The sequence below is a fragment of the Triturus cristatus genome, chromosome 7, assembly GCF_964204655.1.
Source record: "Triturus cristatus chromosome 7, aTriCri1.1, whole genome shotgun sequence".
Taxonomy (NCBI): domain Eukaryota; kingdom Metazoa; phylum Chordata; class Amphibia; order Caudata; family Salamandridae; genus Triturus; species Triturus cristatus.
Window position 1 is genome coordinate 55785897 of NC_140590.1, and position 26722 is coordinate 55812618.

The window sequence follows — 26722 nt, forward strand, 5'->3', positions numbered from 1 at the left end:
CGTAGCTTGGCTGACAATAAAAGCACTGTTTGGAGCACTACGCAGCGCTCTATAGAAAGCTACAGAAACAAGGCGCTATTATGAAGTTTACCGTCGGGTCTGGTGCAGGCACACACTGGAGCACGGGAAGGTGTCTGTGGGGGCGAAGGGGGAGGAGAGCATCGCCGAGCCAGATGGCACGAGAACCTCGCCCCGTCTTTCCGAGCAGAGGCCCCAGAGAGGCCCAGGTGGCCTTTGTGCAGCGAGGCGCATCTCCAGTGTTTTCAAAGTGGGCAGGTCCGTGTGAGCGCACAATTGACCCGAGGTGGTGCCGGAGGGAGTGTGTGCAGGGGTGTCCGCTTCACACCGACATCTTCGGAGAGACCCTCCGTGGCAAAGCCAGAGCGCCGTTTCCGAGCGAGCAGCCTGATGCCCCCCTGCTCATCCATGGCCTCTCTCTGGCTGCTGCTGCTCCTCCTAGTTGGGACGGTGTGCAGCCAGAAGCACTCCCAGGGAACAACTGGTAAGATAGCTCAGCCTGTTAACGCGCCTGAAGCAGGGTTCGGAGTCTCAACATGAGATAACTCGGTGGGTTTATGCACCTGCAGCAGAGTCTGTGCACTGCTTCTGCACTTGGTCTTAGTTTTGTTGTTTTGTGTTGTTTTTTTTAAGTCTTGTTAAATAATTATTCAGTTGTATGTGTATTAAAATATTTAAATTATTTGTATTTTTATGTGTAAGTTATAATATAATTCGTTACTTGCTTTGTAAATGTAGATGCCAAATGTGCATCGAACTGTGTGTAACCCCAAGCCGCAGGTTTGAATCCTCTCGTGCGACAGCTCGGGACTCTTTGTTAGACAACTCATCAAGGGTAGTAAGTGCTACATAAATGTAATTTAAATACCCGTAGCAGAGATATGTATGTAACCCACGGTATACAGGTTTGAATCCTAGTACAACAGCTCAGGAGTCCTTGTTAGACGCCTCGGAATGGGGTAGTAAGTGCAACATGCATTTAGTTTAAATACCCGAAACAGATCTGTTTGTAACCCCAGGTCACATGTTTGAAATCTATTACGACAACTCAGGACTCTTTGTTAGACGCCTCGGCAGGGGTAGTAATGGCAACATGCAATTAGTTTAAAAACCCGAAACAGAGATCTGTGTGTAACCCCAGGTCACATGTTTGAAATCTAGTACGACAACTCAGGACTCTTTGTTAGACGCCTCGACAGGGGTAGTAAGTGCTGTATAATGTAATTTAAATACCCGTAACAGAGATCTTTGTGTACCCCAGATCACATATTTGAAATCTAGTACGACAGCTCACGACTTCTAGTTAGACGCCTCGGCACGGGGTAGTATGTGCTACATGCATTTAGTTTAAATACCCGAAACAGAAATCTGTGTGTAACCCCAGGTCACATGTTTGAAAACTAGTACGACAGCGCCGGACTCTGTTAGACGCCTCGGCAGGGGTAGTAAGTGCTACTTGAATGTAATTTAAATACCCGTAGCAGAGATCTGTGTGTGACCTCAGGTCAGGTGCTTCATTCTTAATGGGTGAATACACCTGCTGCAGAAATATACCTGTGTTTGTGACCCCACATGTCACCTACTGCTCTACCAAAGTACCTCATTCCTGGATGAAACTCACACACACCTCTGGCATCCACTACTATTCCAGTACTAAGACTCACTCATAGCTTACTCAGTGCACCTAATGTGAAGCTGCAGCACCTCCGCGCCGTCCCAGCACTGGGAGTCTGGGGGACACACACAGCCCTGCCAGTGTAACTCAGTCTTGGACTGTGGCACCCGCTTCTCTCCCAGTACTGGGACTCACACACACAGCTCTGCCAGTGTAACTCAGTCTTGGACTGTGGCACCCGCTGCTCTCCCAGTACTGGGACTCACACACACAGCTCTGCCAGTGTAACTCAGTCTTGGGCTATGGCACCCGCTGCTCTCCCAGTACTGGGACTCACACACAGCTCTGCCAGTGTAACTCAGTCTTGGACAGTGGCACCCGCTGCTCTCCCAGTACTGGGACTCACACAGAGCTCTGCCAGTGTAACTCAGTCTTGGACTGTGGCACCCGCTGCTCTCCCAGTACTGGGACTCACACACACAGCTCTGCCAGTGTAACTCAGTCTTGGGCTGTGGCACCCGCTGCTCTCCCAGTACTGGGACTCACACACAGCTCTGCCAGTGTAACTCAGTCTTGGACAGTGGCACCCGCTGCTCTCCCAGTACTGGGACTCACACACAGCTCTGCCAGTGTGACTCAGTCTTGGACTGTGGCACCCGCTGCTCTCCCAGTACTGGGACTCACACATACATCTCTGCCAGTGTAGCTCAGTCCTGGCCTGTGGCACCGCTGCTCTCCCAGTACTGGTACACACACACAGCTCTGCCAGTGTAACTCAGTCTAGATCTGCGGTACCCGCTGCTCTCCCAGTACTGGGGCTCACACATACATCTCTGCCAGTGTAGCTCAGACCTGGCCTGTGGCACCGCTGCTCTCCCAGTACTGGTACACACACACAGCTCTGCCAGTGTAACTCAGTCTAGACCTGCGATACCCGCTGCTCTCCCAGTACTGGGGCTCACACATACATCTCTGCCAGTGTAGCTCAGTCCTGGCCTGTGGCACTGCTGCTCTCCCAGTACTGGTACACACACACAGCTCTGCCAGTGTAACTCAGTCTTGGACTGTGACACTGCTGCTCTCCCAGTAGTGGGACTCACACACACAGCTCTGCTAGTGTAACTCAGTCTTGGACTGTGGCACCCGCTGCTCTCCCAGTACTGGGGCTCACACATACATCTCTGCCAGTGTAGCTCAGTCCTGGCCTGTGGCACCGCTTCTCTCCCAGTACTGGTACACACACACATCTCTGCCAGTGTAACTCAGTCTTGGACTGTGGCACCCGCTGCTCACCCAGTATTGGGACTCACACACACATCTCCACCAGTGTAACTCAGTCCTGGCCTGCGGCACTTGCTGCTGTCCTAGTACTGACACACACACACACACACAGACACACAGACATACATACACACACACACACACACACACACCCCTCCCTCCCCCTTCCCCCCACTGCTCTTCCAATACTAGGACACACACAGCTGCCAGTGTAGCTCGGTCCTGCCCTGTGGCACCCGCTACTGTCCCAGTACTGGGACTCACACACATATCTCTGCCAGTGTAACTCAGTCTTGGACTGTGACACCGCTGCTCACCCAGTACTGGGACTCACACACACATCTCTGCCAGTGTAGCTCAGTCCTGGCCTGTGGCACCGCTGCTCTCCCAGTACTGGTACACACACACAGCTCTGCCAGTGTAACTCAGTCTAGACCTGCGGTACCCGCTGCTCTCCCAGTACTGGGGCTCACACATACATCTCTGCCAGTGTAGCTCAGTCCTGGCCTGTGGCACTGCTGCTCTCCCAGTACTGGCACACACACACAGCTCTGCCAGTGTAACTCAGTCTTGGACTGTGACACTGCTGCTCTCCCAGTAGTGGGACTCACACAGAGACACAGACACACACACACACACACACGCATACACACACACACACACACACACACACACACACACACCCCTCCCTCCCCCCCACCCCCACTGCTCTCCCAGTACTGGGACACAGACATCTGCCAGTGTAACTCAGTCTTGGACTGTGGCACCCGCTGCTCTCCCAGTACTGGGACTCACACACACAGCTCTGCCAGTGTAACTCAGTCTTGGGCTGTGGCACCCGCTGCTCTCCCAGTACTGGGACTCACACACAGCTCTGCCAGTGTAACTCAGTCTTGGACTGTGGCACCCGCTGCTCTCCCAGTACTGGGACTCACACATACATCTCTGCCAGTGTAGCTCAGTCCTGGCCTGTGGCACCGCTGCTCTCCCAGTACTGGTACACACACACAGCTCTGCCAGTGTAACTCAGTCTAGACCTGCGGTACCCGCTGCTCTCCCAGTACTGGGGCTCACACATACATCTCTGCCAGTGTAGCTCAGTCCTGGCCTGTGGCACCGCTGCTCTCCCAGTACTGGTACACACACACAGCTCTGCCAGTGTAACTCAGTCTTGGACTGTGGCACTGCTGCTCTCCCAGTAGTGGGACTCACACAGAGACACAGACACACACACACACACACGCATACACACACACACACCTCCCCCATCTCTCCCCCTGCTGTCCTAGTACTGACACACACACACACAGACATACACACACACACACACACACACACACACACAGACAGACATGCACACACACACACCCCTCCCTCCCCCCCACCCCCGCTGCTCTCCCAGTACTGGGACACAGACATCTGCCATTGTAACTCAGTCTTGGACTGTGGCACCCGCTGCTCTCCCAGTACTGTGGCTCACACATACATCTCTGCCAGTGTAGCTCAGTCCTGGCCTGTGGCACTGCTGCTCTCCCAGTACTGGTACACACACACAGCTCTGCCAGTGTAACTCAGTCTTGGACTGTGACACTGCTGCTCTCCCAGTAGTGGGACTCACACACACAGCTCTGCTAGTGTAACTCAGTCTTGGACTGTGGCACCCGCTGCACTCCCAGTACTGGGGCTCACACATACATCTCTGCCAGTGTAGCTCAGTCCTGGCCTGTGGCACCGCTTCTCTCCCAGTACTGGTACACACACACACATCTCTGCCAGTGTAACTCAGTCTTGGACTGTGGCACCCGCTGCTCACCCAGTATTGGGACTCACACACACATCTCCACCAGTGTAACTCAGTCCTGGCCTGCGGCACTTGCTGCTGTCCTAGTACTGACACACACACACACACACAGACACACAGACATACATACACACACACACACACACACACACACCCCTCCCTCCCCCTTCCCCCCACTGCTCTTCCAATACTAGGACACACACAGCTGCCATTGTAGCTCGGTCCTGCCCTGTGGCACCCGCTACTGTCCCAGTACTGGGACTCACACACATATCTCTGCCAGTGTAACTCAGTCTTGGACTGTGACACCGCTGCTCACCCAGTACTGGGACTCACACACACATCTCTGCCAGTGTAGCTCAGTCCTGGCCTGTGGCACCGCTGCTCTCCCAGTACTGGTACACACACACAGCTCTGCCAGTGTAACTCAGTCTAGACCTGCGGTACCCGCTGCTCTCCCAGTACTGGGGCTCACACATACATCTCTGCCAGTGTAGCTCAGTCCTGGCCTGTGGCACTGCTGCTCTCCCAGTACTGGTACACACACACAGCTCTGCCAGTGTAACTCAGTCTTGGACTGTGACACTGCTGCTCTCCCAGTAGTGGGACTCACACAGAGACACAGACACACACACACACACACACGCATACACACCCACACACACACACACACACACACACACACACACACACACACCCCTCCCTCCCCCCCACCCCCACTGCTCTCCCAGTACTGGGACACAGACATCTGCCAGTGTAACTCAGTCTTGGACTGTGGCACCCGCTGCTCTCCCAGTACTGGGACTCACACACACAGCTCTGCCAGTGTAACTCAGTCTTGGGCTGTGGCACCCGCTGCTCTCCCAGTACTGGGACTCACACACAGCTCTGCCAGTGTAACTCAGTCTTGGACTGTGGCACTGCTGCTCTCCCAGTAGTGGGACTCACACAGAGACACAGACACACACACACACACGCATACACACACACACACCTCCCCCATCTCTCCCCCTGCTGTCCTAGTACTGACACACACACACAGACATACACACACACACACACACACACACACACACACAGACAGACATGCACACACACACACCCCTCCCTCCCCCCCACCCCCGCTGCTCTCCCAGTACTGGGACACAGACATCTGCCATTGTAACTCAGTCTTGGACTGTGGCACCCGCTGCTCTCCCAGTACTGGGACTCACACACAGCTCTGCCAGTGTAACTCAGTCTTGGACTGTGGCACTGCTGCTCTCCCAGTAGTGGGAATCACACAGAGACACAGACACACACACACACACGCATACACACACACACACCTCCCCCATCTCTCCCCCTGCTGTCCTAGTACTGACACACACACACAGACATACACACACACACACACACACACACAGACAGACATGCACACACACACACCCCTCCCTCCCCCCCACCCCCGCTGCTCTCCCAGTACTGGGACACAGACATCTGCCATTGTAACTCAGTCTTGGACTGTGGCACCCGCTGCTCTCCCAGTACTGGGGCTCACACATACATCTCTGCCAGTGTAGCTCAGTCCTGGCCTGTGGCACTGCTGCTCTCCCAGTACTGGTACACACACACAGCTCTGCCAGTGTAACTCAGTCTTGGACTGTGACACTGCTGCTCTCCCAGTAGTGGGACTCACACAGAGACACAGACACACACACACACACACACGCATACACACACACACACACACACACACACACACACACACACACACACCCCTCCCTCCCCCCCACCCCCACTGCTCTCCCAGTACTGGGACACAGACATCTGCCAGTGTAACTCAGTCTTGGACTGTGGCACCCGCTGCTCTCCCAGTACTGGGACTCACACACACAGCTCTGCCAGTGTAACTCAGTCTTGGACTGTGGCACCCGCTGCTCTCCCAGTACTGGGACTCACACACAGCTCTGCCAGTGTAACTCAGTCTTGGACTGTGGCACCCGCTGCTCTCCCAGTACTGGGACTCACACATACATCTCTGCCAGTGTAGCTCAGTCCTGGCCTGTGGCACCGCTGCTCTCCCAGTACTGGTACACACACACAGCTCTGCCAGTGTAACTCAGTCTAGACCTGCGGTACCCGCTGCTCTCCCAGTACTGGGGCTCACACATACATCTCTGCCAGTGTAGCTCAGTCCTGGCCTGTGGCACCGCTGCTCTCCCAGTACTGGTACACACACACAGCTCTGCCAGTGTAACTCAGTCTTGGACTGTGGCACTGCTGCTCTCCCAGTAGTGGGACTCACACAGAGACACAGACACACACACACACACGCATACACACACACACACCTCCCCCATCTCTCCCCCTGCTGTCCTAGTACTGACACACACACACACAGACATACACACACACACACACACACACACACACACACAGACAGACATGCACACACACACACCCCTCCCTCCCCCCCACCCCCGCTGCTCTCCCAGTACTGGGACACAGACATCTGCCATTGTAACTCAGTCTTGGACTGTGGCACCCGCTGCTCTCCCAGTACTGTGGCTCACACATACATCTCTGCCAGTGTAGCTCAGTCCTGGCCTGTGGCACTGCTGCTCTCCCAGTACTGGTACACACACACAGCTCTGCCAGTGTAACTCAGTCTTGGACTGTGACACTGCTGCTCTCCCAGTAGTGGGACTCACACACACAGCTCTGCTAGTGTAACTCAGTCTTGGACTGTGGCACCCGCTGCACTCCCAGTACTGGGGCTCACACATACATCTCTGCCAGTGTAGCTCAGTCCTGGCCTGTGGCACCGCTTCTCTCCCAGTACTGGTACACACACACACATCTCTGCCAGTGTAACTCAGTCTTGGACTGTGGCACCCGCTGCTCACCCAGTATTGGGACTCACACACACATCTCCACCAGTGTAACTCAGTCCTGGCCTGCGGCACTTGCTGCTGTCCTAGTACTGACACACACACACACACACAGACACACAGACATACATACACACACACACACACACACACACACCCCTCCCTCCCCCTTCCCCCCACTGCTCTTCCAATACTAGGACACACACAGCTGCCATTGTAGCTCGGTCCTGCCCTGTGGCACCCGCTACTGTCCCAGTACTGGGACTCACACACATATCTCTGCCAGTGTAACTCAGTCTTGGACTGTGACACCGCTGCTCACCCAGTACTGGGACTCACACACACATCTCTGCCAGTGTAGCTCAGTCCTGGCCTGTGGCACCGCTGCTCTCCCAGTACTGGTACACACACACAGCTCTGCCAGTGTAACTCAGTCTAGACCTGCGGTACCCGCTGCTCTCCCAGTACTGGGGCTCACACATACATCTCTGCCAGTGTAGCTCAGTCCTGGCCTGTGGCACTGCTGCTCTCCCAGTACTGGTACACACACACAGCTCTGCCAGTGTAACTCAGTCTTGGACTGTGACACTGCTGCTCTCCCAGTAGTGGGACTCACACAGAGACACAGACACACACACACACACACACACACACGCATACACACCCACACACACACACACACACACACACACACACCCCTCCCTCCCCCCCACCCCCACTGCTCTCCCAGTACTGGGACACAGACATCTGCCAGTGTAACTCAGTCTTGGACTGTGGCACCCGCTGCTCTCCCAGTACTGGGACTCACACACACAGCTCTGCCAGTGTAACTCAGTCTTGGGCTGTGGCACCCGCTGCTCTCCCAGTACTGGGACTCACACACAGCTCTGCCAGTGTAACTCAGTCTTGGACTGTGGCACTGCTGCTCTCCCAGTAGTGGGACTCACACAGAGACACAGACACACACACACACACGCATACACACACACACACCTCCCCCATCTCTCCCCCTGCTGTCCTAGTACTGACACACACACACAGACATACACACACACACACACACACACACACACACAGACAGACATGCACACACACACACCCCTCCCTCCCCCCCACCCCCGCTGCTCTCCCAGTACTGGGACACAGACATCTGCCATTGTAACTCAGTCTTGGACTGTGGCACCCGCTGCTCTCCCAGTACTGGGACTCACACACAGCTCTGCCAGTGTAACTCAGTCTTGGACTGTGGCACTGCTGCTCTCCCAGTAGTGGGAATCACACAGAGACACAGACACACACACACACACGCATACACACACACACACCTCCCCCATCTCTCCCCCTGCTGTCCTAGTACTGACACACACACACAGACATACACACACACACACACACACACACACACAGACAGACATGCACACACACACACCCCTCCCTCCCCCCCACCCCCGCTGCTCTCCCAGTACTGGGACACAGACATCTGCCATTGTAACTCAGTCTTGGACTGTGGCACCTGCTGCTCTCCCAGTACTGGGGCTCACACATACATCTCTGCCAGTGTAGCTCAGTCCTGGCCTGTGGCACTGCTGCTCTCCCAGTACTGGTACACACACACAGCTCTGCCAGTGTAACTCAGTCTTGGACTGTGACACTGCTGCTCTCCCAGTAGTGGGACTCACACAGAGACACAGACACACACACACACACACACGCATACACACACACACACACACACACACACACACACACACACACACACACCCCTCCCTCCCCCCCACCCCCACTGCTCTCCCAGTACTGGGACACAGACATCTGCCAGTGTAACTCAGTCTTGGACTGTGGCACCCGCTGCTCTCACAGTACTGGGACTCACACACACAGCTCTGCCAGTGTAACTCTGTCTTGGGCTGTGGCACCCGCTGCTCTCCCAGTACTGGGACTCACACACAGCTCTGCCAGTGTAACTCAGTCTTGGACTGTGGCACCCGCTGCTCTCCCAGTACTGGGACTCACACATACATCTCTGCCAGTGTAGCTCAGTCCTGGCCTGTGGCACCGCTGCTCTCCCAGTACTGGTACACACACACAGCTCTGCCAGTGTAACTCAGTCTAGACCTGCGGTACCCGCTGCTCTCCCAGTACTGGGGCTCACACATACATCTCTGCCAGTGTAGCTCAGTCCTGGCCTGTGGCACCGCTGCTCTCCCAGTACTGGTACACACACACAGCTCTGCCAGTGTAACTCAGTCTTGGACTGTGGCACTGCTGCTCTCCCAGTAGTGGGACTCACACAGAGACACAGACACACACACACACACGCATACACACACACACACCTCCCCCATCTCTCCCCCTGCTGTCCTAGTACTGACACACACACACACAGACATACACACACACACACACACACACACACACACAGACAGACATGCACACACACACACCCCTCCCTCCCCCCCACCCCCGCTGCTCTCCCAGTACTGGGACACAGACATCTGCCATTGTAACTCAGTCTTGGACTGTGGCACCCGCTGCTCTCCCAGTACTGGGGCTCACACATACATCTCTGCCAGTGTAGCTCAGTCCTGGCCTGTGGCACCGCTTCTCTCCCAGTACTGGTACACACACACATCTCTGCCAGTGTAACTCATTCTTGGACTGTGGCACCCGCTGCTGTCCCAGTACTGGGACTCACACACACAGCTCTGCCAGTGTAACTCAGTCTTGGACTGTGGCACCCGCTGCTGTTCCAGTACTGGTACACACACACAGCTCAGCCAGTGTAACTCAGTCTTGGACTGTGGCACCCGCTGCTGTCCCAGTGCTGGGACTCACACACACAGCTCTGCCAGTGTAACTCAGTCTTGGACTGTGGCACCGCTGCTGTCCCAGTACTGGGACTCACGCACACAGCTCTGCCAGTGTAACTCAGTCCTGGCCTGTGGCACCCGCTGCTGTCCCAGTACTGGGACTCACACTCAGCTCTGCCAGTGTAACTCAGCCTTGGACTGTGGCACCACTGCTGTCCCAGTACTGGTACACACACACATCTCTGCCAGTGTAACTCAGTCTTGGGCTGTGGCACCCGCTGCTGTCCCAGTACTGGGACTCACACACAGCTCTGCCAGTGTAACTCAGTCTTGGACTGTGGCACCCGCTGCTCACCCAGTATTGGGACTCACACACACATCTCCACCAGTGTAACTCAGTCCTGGCCTGCGGCACTTGCTGCTGTCCTAGTACTGACACACACACTCACACACAGACACACAGAAATACATACACACACACACACACACACACCCCTCCCTCCCCCTTCCCCCCACTGCTCTTCCAATACTAGGACACACACAGCTGCCATTGTAGCTCGGTCCTGCCCTGTGGCACCCGCTACTGTCCCAGTACTGGGACTCACACACATATCTCTGCCAGTGTAACTCAGTCTTGGACTGTGACACCGCTGCTCACCCAGTACTGGGACTCACACACACATCTCTGCCTGTGTAACTCAGTCGTGGACTGTGGCACCGCTGCAGTCCCAGTACTGGTACACACACACGGCTCTGCCAGTGTAACTCAGTCTAGACCTGCGGTACCCGCTGCTCTCCCAGTTCTGGGGCTCACACATACATCTCTGCCAGTGTAGCTCAGTCCTGGCCTGTGGCACCGCTGCTCTCCCAGTACTGGTACACACACACAGCTCTGCTAGTGTAACTCAGTCTTGGACTGTGGCACCGCTGCTCTCCCAGTACTGGGACTCACACACACAGCTCTGCCAGTGTAACTCAGTCTTGGACTGTGGCACCCGCTTCTCTCCCAGTACTGGGACTCACACACACAGCTCTGCCAGTGTAACTCAGTCTTGGACTGTGGCACCCGCTGCTCTCCCAGTACTGGGACACACACACAGCTCTGCCAGTGTAACTCAGTCTTGGGCTGTGGCACCCGCTGCTCTCCCAGTACTGGGACTCACACACAGCTCTGCCAGTGTAACTCAGTCTTGGACAGTGGCACCCGCTGCTCTCCCAGTACTGGGACTCACACACAGCTCTGCCAGTGTAACTCAGTCTTGGACTGTGGCACCCGCTGCTCTCCCAGTACTGGGACTCACACATACATCTCTGCCAGTGTAGCTCAGTCCTGGCCTGTGGCACCGCTGCTCTCCCAGTACTGGTACACACACACAGCTCTGCCAGTGTAACTCAGTCTAGACCTGCGGTACCCGCTGCTCTCCCAGTACTGGGGCTCACACATACATCTCTGCCAGTGTAGCTCAGTCCTGGCCTGTGGCACCGCTGCTCTCCCAGTACTGGTACACACACACAGCTCTGCCAGTGTAACTCAGTCTAGACCTGCGGTACCCGCTGCTCTCCCAGTACTGGGGCTCACACATACATCTCTGCCAGTGTAGCTCAGTCCTGGCCTGTGGCACTGCTGCTCTCCCAGTACTGGTACACACACACAGCTCTGCCAGTGTAACTCAGTCTTGGACTGTGACACTGCTGCTCTCCCAGTAGTGGGACTCACACAGAGACACAGACATACACACACACACACGCATACACACACACACCTCCCCATCTCTCCCCCTGCTGTCCTAGTACTGACACACACACACACACACACAGACATACACACACACACACACACACACACACACACCCCTCCCTCCCCCCCACCCCCGCTGCTCTCCCAGTACTGGGACACAGACATCTGCCATTGTAACTCAGTCTTGGACTGTGGCACCCGCTGCTCTCCCAGTATTGGGACTCACACACACATCTCCACCAGTGTAACTCAGTCCTGGCCTGCGGCACTCGCTGCTGTCCTAGTACTGACACACACACACACACACACACAGACACACAGACATACATACACACACACACACACCCCTCCCTCCCCCTTCCCCCCACTGCTCTCCCAATACTAGGACACACACAGCTGCCATTGTAGCTCGGTCCTGCCCTGTGGCACCCGCTACTGTCCCAGTACTGGGACTCACATACATATCTCTGCCAGTGTAACTCAGTCTTGGACTGTGGCACCCGCTGCTCTCCCAGTACTGGGACTCACACACACATCTCTGCCTGTGTAACTCAGTCTTGGACTGTGGCACCCGCTGCTGTCCCAGTACTGCTACACACACACACATCTCTGCCAATGTAACTCAGTCTAGACCTGCGGTGCCCGCTGCTCTCCCAGTACTGGGGCTCACACATACATCTCTGCCAGTGTAGCTCAGTCCTGGCCTGTGGCACCGCTGCTCTCCCAGTACTGGTACACACACACAGCTCTGCCAGTGTAACTCAGTCTTGGACTGTGGCACCGCTGCTCTCCCAGTACTGGGACTCACACACACAGCTCTGCCAGTGTAACTAAGTCTTGGACTGTGGCACCCGCTCCTCTCCCAGTACTGGGACTCACACACACAGCTCTGCCAGTGTAACTCAGTCTTGGACTGTGGCACCCGCTGCTCTCCCAGTACTGGGACTCACACACACAGCTCTGCCAGTGTAACTCAGTCTTGGGCTGTGGCACCCGCTGCTCTCCCAGTACTGGGACTCACACACAGCTCTGCCAGTGTAACTCAGTCTTGGACAGTGGCACCCGCTGCTCTCCCAGTACTGGGACTCACACACAGCTCTGCCAGTGTAACTCAGTCTAGACCTGCGGTACCCGCTGCTCTCCCAGTACTGGGGCTCACACATACATCTCTGCCAGTGTAGCTCAGTCCTGGCCTGTGGCACCGCTGCTCTCCCAGTACTGGTACACACACACAGCTCTGCTAGTGTAACTCAGTCTAGACCTGCGGTACCCGCTGCTCTCCCAGTACTGGGGCTCACACATACATCTCTGCCAGTGTAGCTCAGTCCTGGCCTGTGGCACTGCTGCTCTCCCAGTACTGGTACACACACACAGCTCTGCAAGTGTAACTCAGTCTTGGACTGTGACACTGCTGCTCTCCCAGTAGTGGGACTCACACACACAGCTCTGCTAGTGTAACTCAGTCTTGGACTGTGGCACCCGCTGCTCTCCCAGTACTGGGGCTCACACATACATCTCTGCCAGTGTAGCTCAGTCCTGGCCTGTGGCACCGCTTCTTTCCCAGTACTGGTACACACACATATCTCTGCCAGTGTAACTCATTCTTGGACTGTGGCACCCGCTGCTGTCCCAGTACTGGGACTCACACACACAGCTCTGCCAGTGTAACTCAGTCTTGGACTGTGGCACCCGCTGCTGTTCCAGTACTGGTACACACACACAGCTCTGCCAGTGTAACTCAGTCTTGGACTGTGGCACCCGCTGCTCTCCCAGTACTGGGACTCACACATACATCTCTGCCAGTGTAGCTCAGTCCTGGCCTGTGGCACCGCTGCTCTCCCAGTACTGGTACACACACACAGCTCTGCCAGTGTAACTCAGTCTAGACCTGCGGTACCCGCTGCTCTCCCAGTACTGGGGCTCACACATACATCTCTGCCAGTGTAGCTCAGTCCTGGCCTGTGGCACCGCTGCTCTCCCAGTACTGGTACACACACACAGCTCTGCCAGTGTAACTCAGTCTTGGACTGTGGCACTGCTGCTCTCCCAGTAGTGGGACTCACACAGAGACACAGACACACACACACACACGCATACACACACACACACCTCCCCCATCTCTCCCCCTGCTGTCCTAGTACTGACACACACACACACAGACATACACACACACACACACACACACACACAGACAGACATGCACACACACACACCCCTCCCTCCCCCCCACCCCCGCTGCTCTCCCAGTACTGGGACACAGACATCTGCCATTGTAACTCAGTCTTGGACTGTGGCACCCGCTGCTCTCCCAGTACTGGGGCTCACACATACATCTCTGCCAGTGTAGCTCAGTCCTGGCCTGTGGCACCGCTTCTCTCCCAGTACTGGTACACACACACATCTCTGCCAGTGTAACTCATTCTTGGACTGTGGCACCCGCTGCTGTCCCAGTACTGGGACTCACACACACAGCTCTGCCAGTGTAACTCAGTCTTGGACTGTGGCACCCGCTGCTGTTCCAGTACTGGTACACACACACAGCTCAGCCAGTGTAACTCAGTCTTGGACTGTGGCACCCGCTGCTGTCCCAGTGCTGGGACTCACACACACAGCTCTGCCAGTGTAACTCAGTCTTGGACTGTGGCACCGCTGCTGTCCCAGTACTGGGACTCACGCACACAGCTCTGCCAGTGTAACTCAGTCCTGGCCTGTGGCACCCGCTGCTGTCCCAGTACTGGGACTCACACTCAGCTCTGCCAGTGTAACTCAGCCTTGGACTGTGGCACCACTGCTGTCCCAGTACTGGTACACACACACATCTCTGCCAGTGTAACTCAGTCTTGGGCTGTGGCACCCGCTGCTGTCCCAGTACTGGGACTCACACACAGCTCTGCCAGTGTAACTCAGTCTTGGACTGTGGCACCCGCTGCTCACCCAGTATTGGGACTCACACACACATCTCCACCAGTGTAACTCAGTCCTGGCCTGCGGCACTTGCTGCTGTCCTAGTACTGACACACACACTCACACACAGACACACAGAAATACATACACACACACACACACACACACCCCTCCCTCCCCCTTCCCCCCACTGCTCTTCCAATACTAGGACACACACAGCTGCCATTGTAGCTCGGTCCTGCCCTGTGGCACCCGCTACTGTCCCAGTACTGGGACTCACACACATATCTCTGCCAGTGTAACTCAGTCTTGGACTGTGACACCGCTGCTCACCCAGTACTGGGACTCACACACACATCTCTGCCTGTGTAACTCAGTCGTGGACTGTGGCACCGCTGCAGTCCCAGTACTGGTACACACACACGGCTCTGCCAGTGTAACTCAGTCTAGACCTGCGGTACCCGCTGCTCTCCCAGTTCTGGGGCTCACACATACATCTCTGCCAGTGTAGCTCAGTCCTGGCCTGTGGCACCGCTGCTCTCCCAGTACTGGTACACACACACAGCTCTGCTAGTGTAACTCAGTCTTGGACTGTGGCACCGCTGCTCTCCCAGTACTGGGACTCACACACACAGCTCTGCCAGTGTAACTCAGTCTTGGACTGTGGCACCCGCTTCTCTCCCAGTACTGGGACTCACACACACAGCTCTGCCAGTGTAACTCAGTCTTGGACTGTGGCACCCGCTGCTCTCCCAGTACTGGGACACACACACAGCTCTGCCAGTGTAACTCAGTCTTGGGCTGTGGCACCCGCTGCTCTCCCAGTACTGGGACTCACACACAGCTCTGCCAGTGTAACTCAGTCTTGGACAGTGGCACCCGCTGCTCTCCCAGTACTGGGACTCACACACAGCTCTGCCAGTGTAACTCAGTCTTGGACTGTGGCACCCGCTGCTCTCCCAGTACTGGGACTCACACATACATCTCTGCCAGTGTAGCTCAGTCCTGGCCTGTGGCACCGCTGCTCTCCCAGTACTGGTACACACACACAGCTCTGCCAGTGTAACTCAGTCTAGACCTGCGGTACCCGCTGCTCTCCCAGTACTGGGGCTCACACATACATCTCTGCCAGTGTAGCTCAGTCCTGGCCTGTGGCACCGCTGCTCTCCCAGTACTGGTACACACACACAGCTCTGCCAGTGTAACTCAGTCTAGACCTGCGGTACCCGCTGCTCTCCCAGTACTGGGGCTCACACATACATCTCTGCCAGTGTAGCTCAGTCCTGGCCTGTGGCACTGCTGCTCTCCCAGTACTGGTACACACACACAGCTCTGCCAGTGTAACTCAGTCTTGGACTGTGACACTGCTGCTCTCCCAGTAGTGGGACTCACACAGAGACACAGACATACACACACACACACGCATACACACACACACCTCCCCATCTCTCCCCCTGCTGTCCTAGTACTGACACACACACACACACACACAGACATACACACACACACACACACACACACACACACCCCTCCCTCCCCCCCACCCCCGCTGCTCTCCCAGTACTGGGACACAGACATCTGCCATTGTAACTCAGTCTTGGACTGTGGCACCCGCTGCTCTCCCAGTATTGGGACTCACACACACATCTCCACCAGTGTAACTCAGTCCTGGCCTGCGGCACTCGCTGCTGTCCTAGTACTGACACACACACACACACACACACAGACACACAGACATACATACACACACACACACACCCCTCCCTCCCCCTTCCCCCCACTGCTCTCCCAATACTAGGACACACACAGCTGCCATTGTAGCTCGGTCCTGCCCTGTGGCACCCGCTACTGTCCCAGTACTGGGACTCACATACATATCTCTGCCAGTGTAACTCAGTCTTGGACTGTGGCACCCGCTGCTCTCCCAGTACTGGGACTCACACACACATCTCTGCCTGTGTAACTCAGTCTTGGACTGTGGCACCCGCTGCTGTCCCAGTACTGCCACACACACACACATCTCTGCCAATGTAACTCAGTCTAGACCTGCGGTGCCCGCTGCTCTCCCAGTACTGGGGCTCACACATACATCTCTGCCAGTGTAGCTCAGTCCTGGCCTGTGGCACCGCTGCTCTCCCAGTACTGGTACACACACACAGCTCTGCCAGTGTAACTCAGTCTTGGACTGTGGCACCGCTGCTCTCCCAGTACTGGGACTCACACACACAGCTCTGCCAGTGTAACTAAGTCTTGGACTGTGGCACCCGCTCCTCTCCCAGTACTGGGACTCACACACACAGCTCTGCCAGTGTAACTCAGTCTTGGACTGTGGCACCCGCTGCTCTCCCAGTACTGGGACTCACACACACAGCTCTGCCAGTGTAACTCAGTCTTGGGCTGTGGCACCCGCTGCTCTCCCAGTACTGGGACTCACACACAGCTCTGCCAGTGTAACTCAGTCTTGGACAGTGGCACCCGCTGCTCTCCCAGTACTGGGACTCACACACAGCTCTGCCAGTGTAACTCAGTCTAGACCTGCGGTACCCGCTGCTCTCCCAGTACTGGGGCTCACACATACATCTCTGCCAGTGTAGCTCAGTCCTGGCCTGTGGCACCGCTGCTCTCCCAGTACTGGTACACACACACAGCTCTGCTAGTGTAACTCAGTCTAGACCTGCGGTACCCGCTGCTCTCCCAGTACTGGGGCTCACACATACATCTCTGCCAGTGTAGCTCAGTCCTGGCCTGTGGCACTGCTGCTCTCCCAGTACTGGTACACACACACAGCTCTGCAAGTGTAACTCAGTCTTGGACTGTGACACTGCTGCTCTCCCAGTAGTGGGACTCACACACACAGCTCTGCTAGTGTAACTCAGTCTTGGACTGTGGCACCCGCTGCTCTCCCAGTACTGGGGCTCACACATACATCTCTGCCAGTGTAGCTCAGTCCTGGCCTGTGGCACCGCTTCTTTCCCAGTACTGGTACACACACATATCTCTGCCAGTGTAACTCATTCTTGGACTGTGGCACCCGCTGCTGTCCCAGTACTGGGACTCACACACACAGCTCTGCCAGTGTAACTCAGTCTTGGACTGTGGCACCCGCTGCTGTTCCAGTACTGGTACACACACACAGCTCTGCCAGTGTAACTCAGTCTTGGACTGTGGCACCCGCTGCTGTCCCAGTGCTGGGACTCACACACACAGCTCTGCCAGTGTAACTCAGTCTTGGACTGTGGCACCGCTGCTGTCCCAGTACTGGGACTCACGCACACAGCTCTGCCAGTGTAACTCAGTCCTGGCCTGTGGCACCCGCTGCTGTCCCAGTACTGGGACTCACACTCAGCTCTGCCAGTGTAACTCAGCCTTGGACTGTGGCACCACTGCTGTCCCAGTACTGGTACACACACACATCTCTGCCAGTGTAACTCAGTCTTGGGCTGTGGCACCCGCTGCAGTCCCAGTACTGGTACACACACACGGCTCTGCCAGTGTAACTCAGTCTAGACCTGCGGTACCCGCTGCTCTCCCAGTTCTGGGGCTCACACATACATCTCTGCCAGTGTAGCTCAGTCCTGGCCTGTGGCACCGCTGCTCTCCCAGTACTGGTACACACACACAGCTCTGCCAGTGTAACTCAGTCTTGGACTGTGGCACCCGCTGCTCACCCAGTATTGGGACTCACACACACATCTCCACCAGTGTAACTCAGTCCTGGCCTGCGGCACTTGCTGCTGTCCTAGTACTGGCACACACACACACACACACAGACACACAGACATACATACACACACACACACACACACACCCCTCCCTCCCCCTTCCCCCCACTGCTCTTCCAATACTAGGACACACACAGCTGCCATTGTAGCTCGGTCCTGCCCTGTGGCAACCGCTACTGTCCCAGTACTGGGACTCACACACATATCTCTGCCAGTGTAACTCAGTCTTGGACTGTGACACCGCTGCTCACCCAGTACTGGGACTCACACACACATCTCTGCCTGTGTAACTCAGTCGTGGACTGTGGCAACGCTGCAGTCCCAGTACTGGTACCCACACACGGCTCTGCCAGTGTAACTCAGTCTAGACCTGCGGTACCCGCTGCTGTCCCAGTACTGGGACTCACACTCAGCTCTGCCAGTGTAACTCAGCCTTGGACTGTGGCAACACTGCTGTCCCAGTACTGGTACACACACACATCTCTGCCAGTGTAACTCATTCTTGGACTGTGGCACCCGCTGCTGTCCCAGTACTGGGGCTCACACATACATCTCTGCCATTGTAGCTCGGTCCTGCCCTGTGGCACCCGCTGCTCTCCCAGTACTGGGACTCACACTCAGCTCTGCCAGTGTAACTCAGTCTTGGATTGTGGCACCCGCTGCTCTACCAGTACTGGGACTGAAACATACATCTCTGCCAGTGTAACTCAGTCTTGGACTGTGGCACCCGCTGCTGTCCCAGTACTGGGACTCACACATACAGCTCCGCCAGTGTAACTCAGTCTTGGACTGTGGCACCGCTGCTCTCCCAGTACTGGGACTCACACATACATCTCTGGCAGTGTAACTCAGTCTTGGACTGTGGCACCCGCTGCTCTCCCAGTACTGGGACTCACATACAGCTTCGCCAGTGTAACTCAGCCTTGGACTGTGGCACCGTTGCTGTCCCAGTACTGGGACTCACACACACAGCTCCACCAGTGTAACTCAGTCTTGGACTGTGGCACCCGCTGCTCTCCCAGTACTGGGACTCACACTCAGCTCTGCCAGTGTAACTCAGTCTTGGATTGTGGCACCCGCTGCTCTCCCAGTACTGGGACTGAAACATACATCTCTGCCAGTGTAACTCAGTCTTGGACTGTGGCACCCGCTGCTGTCCCAGTACTGGGACTCACACACACAGCTCTGCCAGTGTAACTCAGTCTTGGACTGTGGCACCCGCTGCTCTCCCAGTACTGACACACACACACACACACACAGCCCTCTTCAGACCAGTGTTAAGGCACGGGGGTTTGGAGGGGGGGGGGTCAGTCTTCCGTCGACTCTGAAAGAAGAAGTGAAAGCGCTACCCTCTCCCTGCCCCACCCCTGAGGGGAGAACTTTCATCCTTCAGCAATCACGAGAGTCCTTTAGTGTGCCTGTTATCACACTCGTCGGGGCAGCTCCTGGGACGGTGTGACGTGAGTCCTACACCCTGTCACGGTCACTGTTCGACACGGGCTCAGAGGACGGGGCCGCTGGTCCTGAGGGTGGAAGTGAACTGTTGGGGTCCAGGGCATCCGAAGGGCGAGGAGGGGCGAAGGAGCCGTTGCTTCTACAGAGGGGTACGGCATGGCAGCCGGGGCCTGAGTAGAAGGGGGGCAGCTCAGGGCCCCCGAGCCATGCTGGCTAGAAGCACCAGCAGCTAAGGAGCCACGGCTCTCTGAACAGATGTGCGTCACAGATGTGCGTCACACATGGCAGACGTGTCACCTGTCAACACCTCTCGACTACCTCCCCCGAGTGGCCCCACTAACCAGTCCACTCTTCTCGTCCCTGGAGCCCCAAACCCAGTAGCCCAGACATGTCCGTGTGTCAGCCGGGACCTGCGGCCGAGTCCCCATCTCAGGGAAACCCAAGGGGCAGGTGGAAGAGGTACAGGGTGACGTCACTTGGCCGGTCTGACCCACATTCACCTTTAAACCCTCTACCTTGCCTATATTTCCTGTTCAGTTGCGAGCTCACGGAACAGAATGTGCGGTCCAATGTATTTCAAGGTAATGTTCACACTGGGGCCACATTTTTACTACGATGAGCCCTGGTTAAAAAGATTTTATTTTTATTTATTTATTTAATGCGTTTTTATATAGCGCGGACTTTACCCGAAGGTGTCAGAGGCTCAGAGCGCTTCACAATAGGAACAGTGATGATACATGAGGAGAAAAATTACAAGTGAGCATGTTACAAAAGCAAACCTTACGTTACATGAGGCAATAGTGACAATTGTGCAAGTATCAGGAGCAAACAGAATACAAGAGGTAGCTGACGATACGTTACAAAAGGAGGAAGTGACGTGTGCAGGTTACAAAAGCATACAAAGTACACGCAGAGGTAAAAAACTGCAATAAATGGCAGACACTCAAAACACTAAAACAAACGTTACGTTACATGAGGCAGTGGTGGCCGTTGTGCATGTATCAAAAGCAAACAAAATACAAGCGGTAGCAAATGATACGTTACAAAAGGAAAGGTGACGTGTGCATGTTACAAAAGAGTACAAAGTACAAGTAGAAGGTATAATACTGCACTAAATGGCAGACACTCAAAACATAAGAACACACTGGGAAGGCACTTCTATAGGCATGGAGAACAGAATTTCCTATAAAGGAAGGACTTCCTTCAGAAAATAGAGGGCGTGAATTAAATTTGGAAGTGTCTTTGAAGTAGGAGAGCTTTGAGGTCAGTTTTGAAGGCCTGGGAAGAGGTGGTGGTCCGGAGCTGAGGCGGAAGTGAGTTCCAGATTCTCACCGCGTTGCCTGAAAAGGATTGGGCTATCGATCTTTCCTTCTTGAAAGTGGGAGGTTCAAGCAATACATTTTCTGCATTACGTGATGGTCTGGAGCCTCCAGAGAGTTTCAGTTTATCCGCCAGGTAGCGAGGGGAGGTGGAGTGCAACGCTTTGTGGGTGATACAGGCAGTCTTGTAGATAGATCTTGCCTCGTTGGGAAGCCAATGGAGGGTGGATAAAATGGGTGTGATGTGGTCGCTTCTTTTGGCCCCATATATGAAACGAGCTGCTGAATGGAGAACAGACTTCAGGGGGGACAGGTGGAATTTGGGGAGGCCAGTAAGAAGAGAATTGCAATAGTCCAATCTGGAGAGAACCAGCGATTGGACCAGGGTTTTAAGGTCGTGCCCCGGGAAGAAGCGACGAATCCCCCACAGAAGGCGCAGTTGGTTTCGAGCAGACTTTGCAATGGAATCGATGTGGGAGAGTAGATTGAGTTTTTTGTTGAGTATGACACCAAGGGATTTTGCGCTGTCGACAATGATGGGTTTATTGTTAAGTAGATTCATCTTATCGATCCATGATTGAACTGGGGGGGGGGGAGAAAGTGAGGAGGAGAGGTGGAGGAATTCAGTTTTGGAGGGATTCAGAATCAGTTGATGAGTTAACATCCAGTTTTGAATGGAATCGAGAGTAGAGCTTAGGAAGGAGAGATCGTGAGTGGAGGCCACCTTAAGGTAGATTTGAGTGTCGTCCGCATATAGATGATAGTGGATCCCAGATTTACTAAGGAGATTTCCCAAAGGTTCTAAATAGAGATTGAACAATGTGGGTGCAAGTATAGAGCCTTGAGAAACACCTTGACCGACCGCCAAAGGAGAAGAAAGACTGTTCGCTATTTTGATCATTTGGGATCTATCCGAGAGGAAGGAGGCAAACCATTTGAGCACAGTGCCCTCCATGCCCATTCTCTGTTGCAGAGTGTTAAGGAGAGTGTTGTGATTGACAGTGTCAAAGGCTGCAGAAATGTCAAGGAGGATTATAAGACAAGATTCTCCCAAATGGAGTATCCGTAGCGCGTCATCAATCACTTGCAGCAGGGCTGTTTCAGTGCTGCAGTTTTGAATGAAGCCGGACTGGAAATTGTCTAGAAGATCATTGTCCTTGATATGGCGAGAGAGTTGTTTCGCTACACATTTTTCTGTGATTTTCGCAAGAAAGGGTAGGTTAGTGATGGGACGGTAATTGTTGGGGTCGTTCGCATCAGCGGTGGGTTTTTTAAGCAGAGGGGTGACCTGCCCAGTTTTGAAGGAAACAGGAAGAGAGCCTTGACTGAGGGAGAGGTTGACCAGAGTGGTCCAATAGGAAAGAGAATGGGTATAGAAGTCAATGGCAATGGCACTAGGGATGGGGTCAAGAGAATGGTGAGAGGGCTTTGTATTGAGGATGCATTTAAGGAGGGCATCTTCAGAGATGGGGTCAAAGTTCTGCCAAATGGTTAAGGATTTGCGCTCCTCTGTAGGGGTAGGATGAATGACCTGATCTACAAGTGATTTCACTTTTTCGTCGAAGAATATAGCGAATTCCGCTGCTTTCTTAGTAGAATCCTCCAACTTGGAGGTTGGGGGCGAGCAGTTTGGGTTCTTGATGAGGTTGAATAGTTTTTTGGGTCTATTTTTGGCTGAGTCGAGGAGGGATTTGAAGTGCAACGCTTTTCCAAGGAAGATGTGCTTGTGGTACTTGGATCTTGCTGAACGAAGCATGGCCAAATTATCGGTGGAGGGCACTTGTCTCCATTGTTTCTCAAGGACTCTTAGGTACTTACTTTCTTCATAGAGAGATTTGTTGAACCAAGGTGCTGAGGGAGTGGGCCTTTTCTTTTTGCTTTGGAGAGGAGCGACATTATTGATTTCGACTGCAAGGACTGTGTGGCATTGGGAGGTGAGTTTGTTAACATCTAGGTCCGGGTCTAGCCTTGGGAGTGATAGCAAAGCAGAATCACAGAGGGTACAGAGGTCAATATTTTTAGTGTCACGGAACCAGGAAGTAGCCATCTTAGGTTGGCCGAGAGTTATAGTGTGTGATAGGTGAAGAGAGAATGGGATGAGGAGGTGGTCAGACCAGTCTACATGAATAGGGGTAGCGATAGTCAACAGGCCTGCTTTAGAAATAACAAGGTCCAGGATTGAGCCCTTAGAGTGTGTTGTTTCTGTGCAGTGTTGGATAAGATCGTTTGCAGAGAGGAAGGTGGCCAGCAAATTCGCAGAGGTGTCTTGAGGTGAGCCCCAGTGGACATTGAAGTCCCACAAGAAGATCTGATTGTCACTTTGCGAGTATTGGTCGCTGATGCAGTCCGTGAGTTCCTCCATAAACGAAGGGCTGCTACCAGGCGGGTGGTAAATAGCATGGAATCTGAGAGGTGAGCGGTGGTGCAATTGAAGCTCAAGAGATAGGCATTCAAAAGTGCGGAAGTAGCTGTTAGGAAAAGCCTTAAGTTGAAGGGAGTTTCTAAAGATGATTGCAACACCTCCCCCAACTTTGTCAATTCTGTCATTTCTAAATATAGAATAGCCTGTGGGTACTAGGAGATCAAACATAGAGTGAGAGGTATCGTTGAACCAGGTCTCTGTGAGGAAGAGCATGTCAATATTGTGCAGGATGATGGTATCGGAGATTTCAAGTTTGTGTTTTATTGCAGATCTGCAGTTGTGGAGCATACAGCGCAGCTCTGTCGCAACTGTTTTGGTGACGGGGGCACTTGGGCTATGAGGGGTGATGGGGATATTGTACTTATATGAGGGTGCTCGGGAGGGTTTAGGTGGATGAGTGGTTCTGACAGAGGAGATGGTCGGAATGGTTTAGATAGTAGGGTTACTTGGAAGTGAAAGTGGAAGAAGGGTGGCGTTCGAGGGTTTGTGTGAGTTTGCAGAGTACAGGTTATGCTTGGCTATTATGAGGTGTGGGGGCGAGGTGCCTCTCGTGGGAGGGTGAGTGTTTTCCAAAGGAATTGAGGTGTATGGAAAAGTCGAAATCTTGCAGCTTAAAAGTGAAATGGTAGCTTCAAGTTGGGAGATGGAGGTGATTAGAGAGCCTAGCTTATTTTCCAGAGAGAGTAAGGCAGAGCACGGCATGTTGGGTGGCTCGATGGAAACAGAAGGGGGTGCACTTGGCGGTGGAAGGCAGGGAGAGGTGGGGGAACGGGGAGGAGTAGGGGTACAGGGTTCAGAGGTGGGGAAAGGTGGTGCATAAAGAGCAGGCGTTGGTGCACCAGAGGTGGAAGCAGAGTTGTCTTTGTTGGCGTTGCAAGAAGGATAGGAATTAAGGACATAATTAGGGGGAGATAGGAGAGGAGCGAGGCGGTGGGGCGGAAGGAGAGGGGAGGAATGTGTGGAGTCATAGGGATGAAGGAGGTTTGGGAGGAAGAGAGGGGAGGGGGTTGGAGAGGTCCTGTCAGCTAGGTGAGGTAGCTGTGAGGGAGCGGGTATCTGGCAGAGTGAGGGGGTTGGGAGATAGGGGAGTTGAAGAAAGGAAGTGGTTCTGCTAGGCCCGAGGGAGGGAAAGGGTTACCAGGGGGGAAAGGGGGTAGCACAGCATTGCTGGAGGAGTGGGGAGAAGGAGAGAGATGGAATGGATATGTGGGGAAATCGGGGTACATAGTGAGGGGAGGAGGGGGTGGAAAAGCGGAGAGGAGGAGGGAATAAGGGGAACATAAGGAAAGTTAACTAGGGGAGAAGGCTGGAGGAGAGGTGAGCTAAAGAGGGGGGTGGCAGGTAGGGATAGGGGGGAGGAGATGAGAATGGAGTACCGGGACAGTGCAGATTGGACGAGGAGCGTGTTAGCTAGAGGTAAGGCTGAAGTGATGAGGGGGGCATACTGTGAGGGGGGAAGAATGGGAGGGGAGGGCACAGAGGAGGGAAGAGGGTCGACCTGTACCTCCCAAGGGTGCAGCCTATTGGAGAGTGGGGGGGTCAGGGGAGGAGATAGGGAGTAATTGGTGGCGCTAGATGAAGAGTCAAGGGATAGCCCGGTCGCAGGGGAGGGGAGAAGGGAAGGGAAGAGAAGGTCAAAGAGAGAGAGACAGGTGTCTTTGGCTTGGATCATGACAGTACCGTTGTTGTAGAGTGAAATAGTGAGGGAGCCGTTGAAACACGTAGAGGGGGAAATTTTTAGCTGTTTCCCATGAGGGATAGAGGAGGAGGAGGTGACGTTAAGGGAATTGTAAAAGCTGGTGGACCAAGAGGGGATGTCGTGAGTGAAAAAAATGAGATCGTTTTTAAGCCTCCCATAACGACCATTGTAAAACTGATCAACAAAAAGGGAATCAGGGAAGCATTCAATGGTGTTATGCTTCAAACGTTTTGCTGAAGCTTTAGTCAGGTTAGAAGGGTAAATGATTTTGTAGCAATTAATTCCAGACTTAACTCGAGTGGTGGCCATTTTGGGAAACTGAGGAGGAGGAGGGTGGTGGGGATATAAGAAGGGTGTTACTAGGAAAGCGGTGGTGAGGAGAAGTATGAGGACAAGAAGGGGGCACATAATCTAGACGTCGGGTGAAGAGATCTGAACTAATGTGCAGTTAGGGAAGTGAGGCGATTAGGAACAGGTTGTTACTTCAGAACAGGACTGATTCAACAAGATAGGACTGAAGATGGAGTGGTGTAAGAGGAAAATCACTGTACTTAGCATCATCCTGTGACATAAACCACATTATGCAGACAAACGGGGGTCCCTAGTGTTGGGATGGGTAGACAGGGGAGGTAGGGAACAAGGAGGTCTACGACGAAAGAAATAAGACCCACTGTCTACACTGCGTCTGATGTCATTGGGCCCAGGATTGGGTCACATTAATGAGAGAAGACCAGGGGCAGAATTAGACTCAGAATAATGGGGGAATCAGAGAGATAAAAATAGAACAATTTTTTATTTCAATCACAATATTGAACAAATGATGATTTTGATATAAAGGTTAGGTCATATGACATACAAAATATTTGGTATATGCATAAAGGTCCCACACGTAAAGACAAACAGACATACACTCATTCAGACGACATATTCATATATAGACCAAATGAAATGCAAATACAAACAATATACATATAGTTTGTGAATAAGGTTTAAAAATCGCTTCAGCGATATAGGGTTTCAACAAAAGGGAAGGAGGAAACACTTCAGGTAAACTCGTGCATTTCC

At 54.1% G+C, this 26722-nt stretch overlaps 1 protein-coding gene across 1 annotated transcript in view; it reads left to right on the plus strand.

The window, feature by feature from the left end:
- The first annotated feature begins 302 nt into the window (after positions 1-302).
- The window catches only part of CD79A (CD79a molecule), a 184294-nt gene continuing 157874 nt past the window's right edge, over positions 303-26722 (plus strand). The window contains exon 1 of the mRNA XM_085615606.1: positions 303-502. Coding sequence (XP_085471732.1) covers positions 409-502 — 94 coding nt within the window. The 5' untranslated portion in view covers positions 303-408. The remainder of the gene's footprint in view (positions 503-26722) is intronic.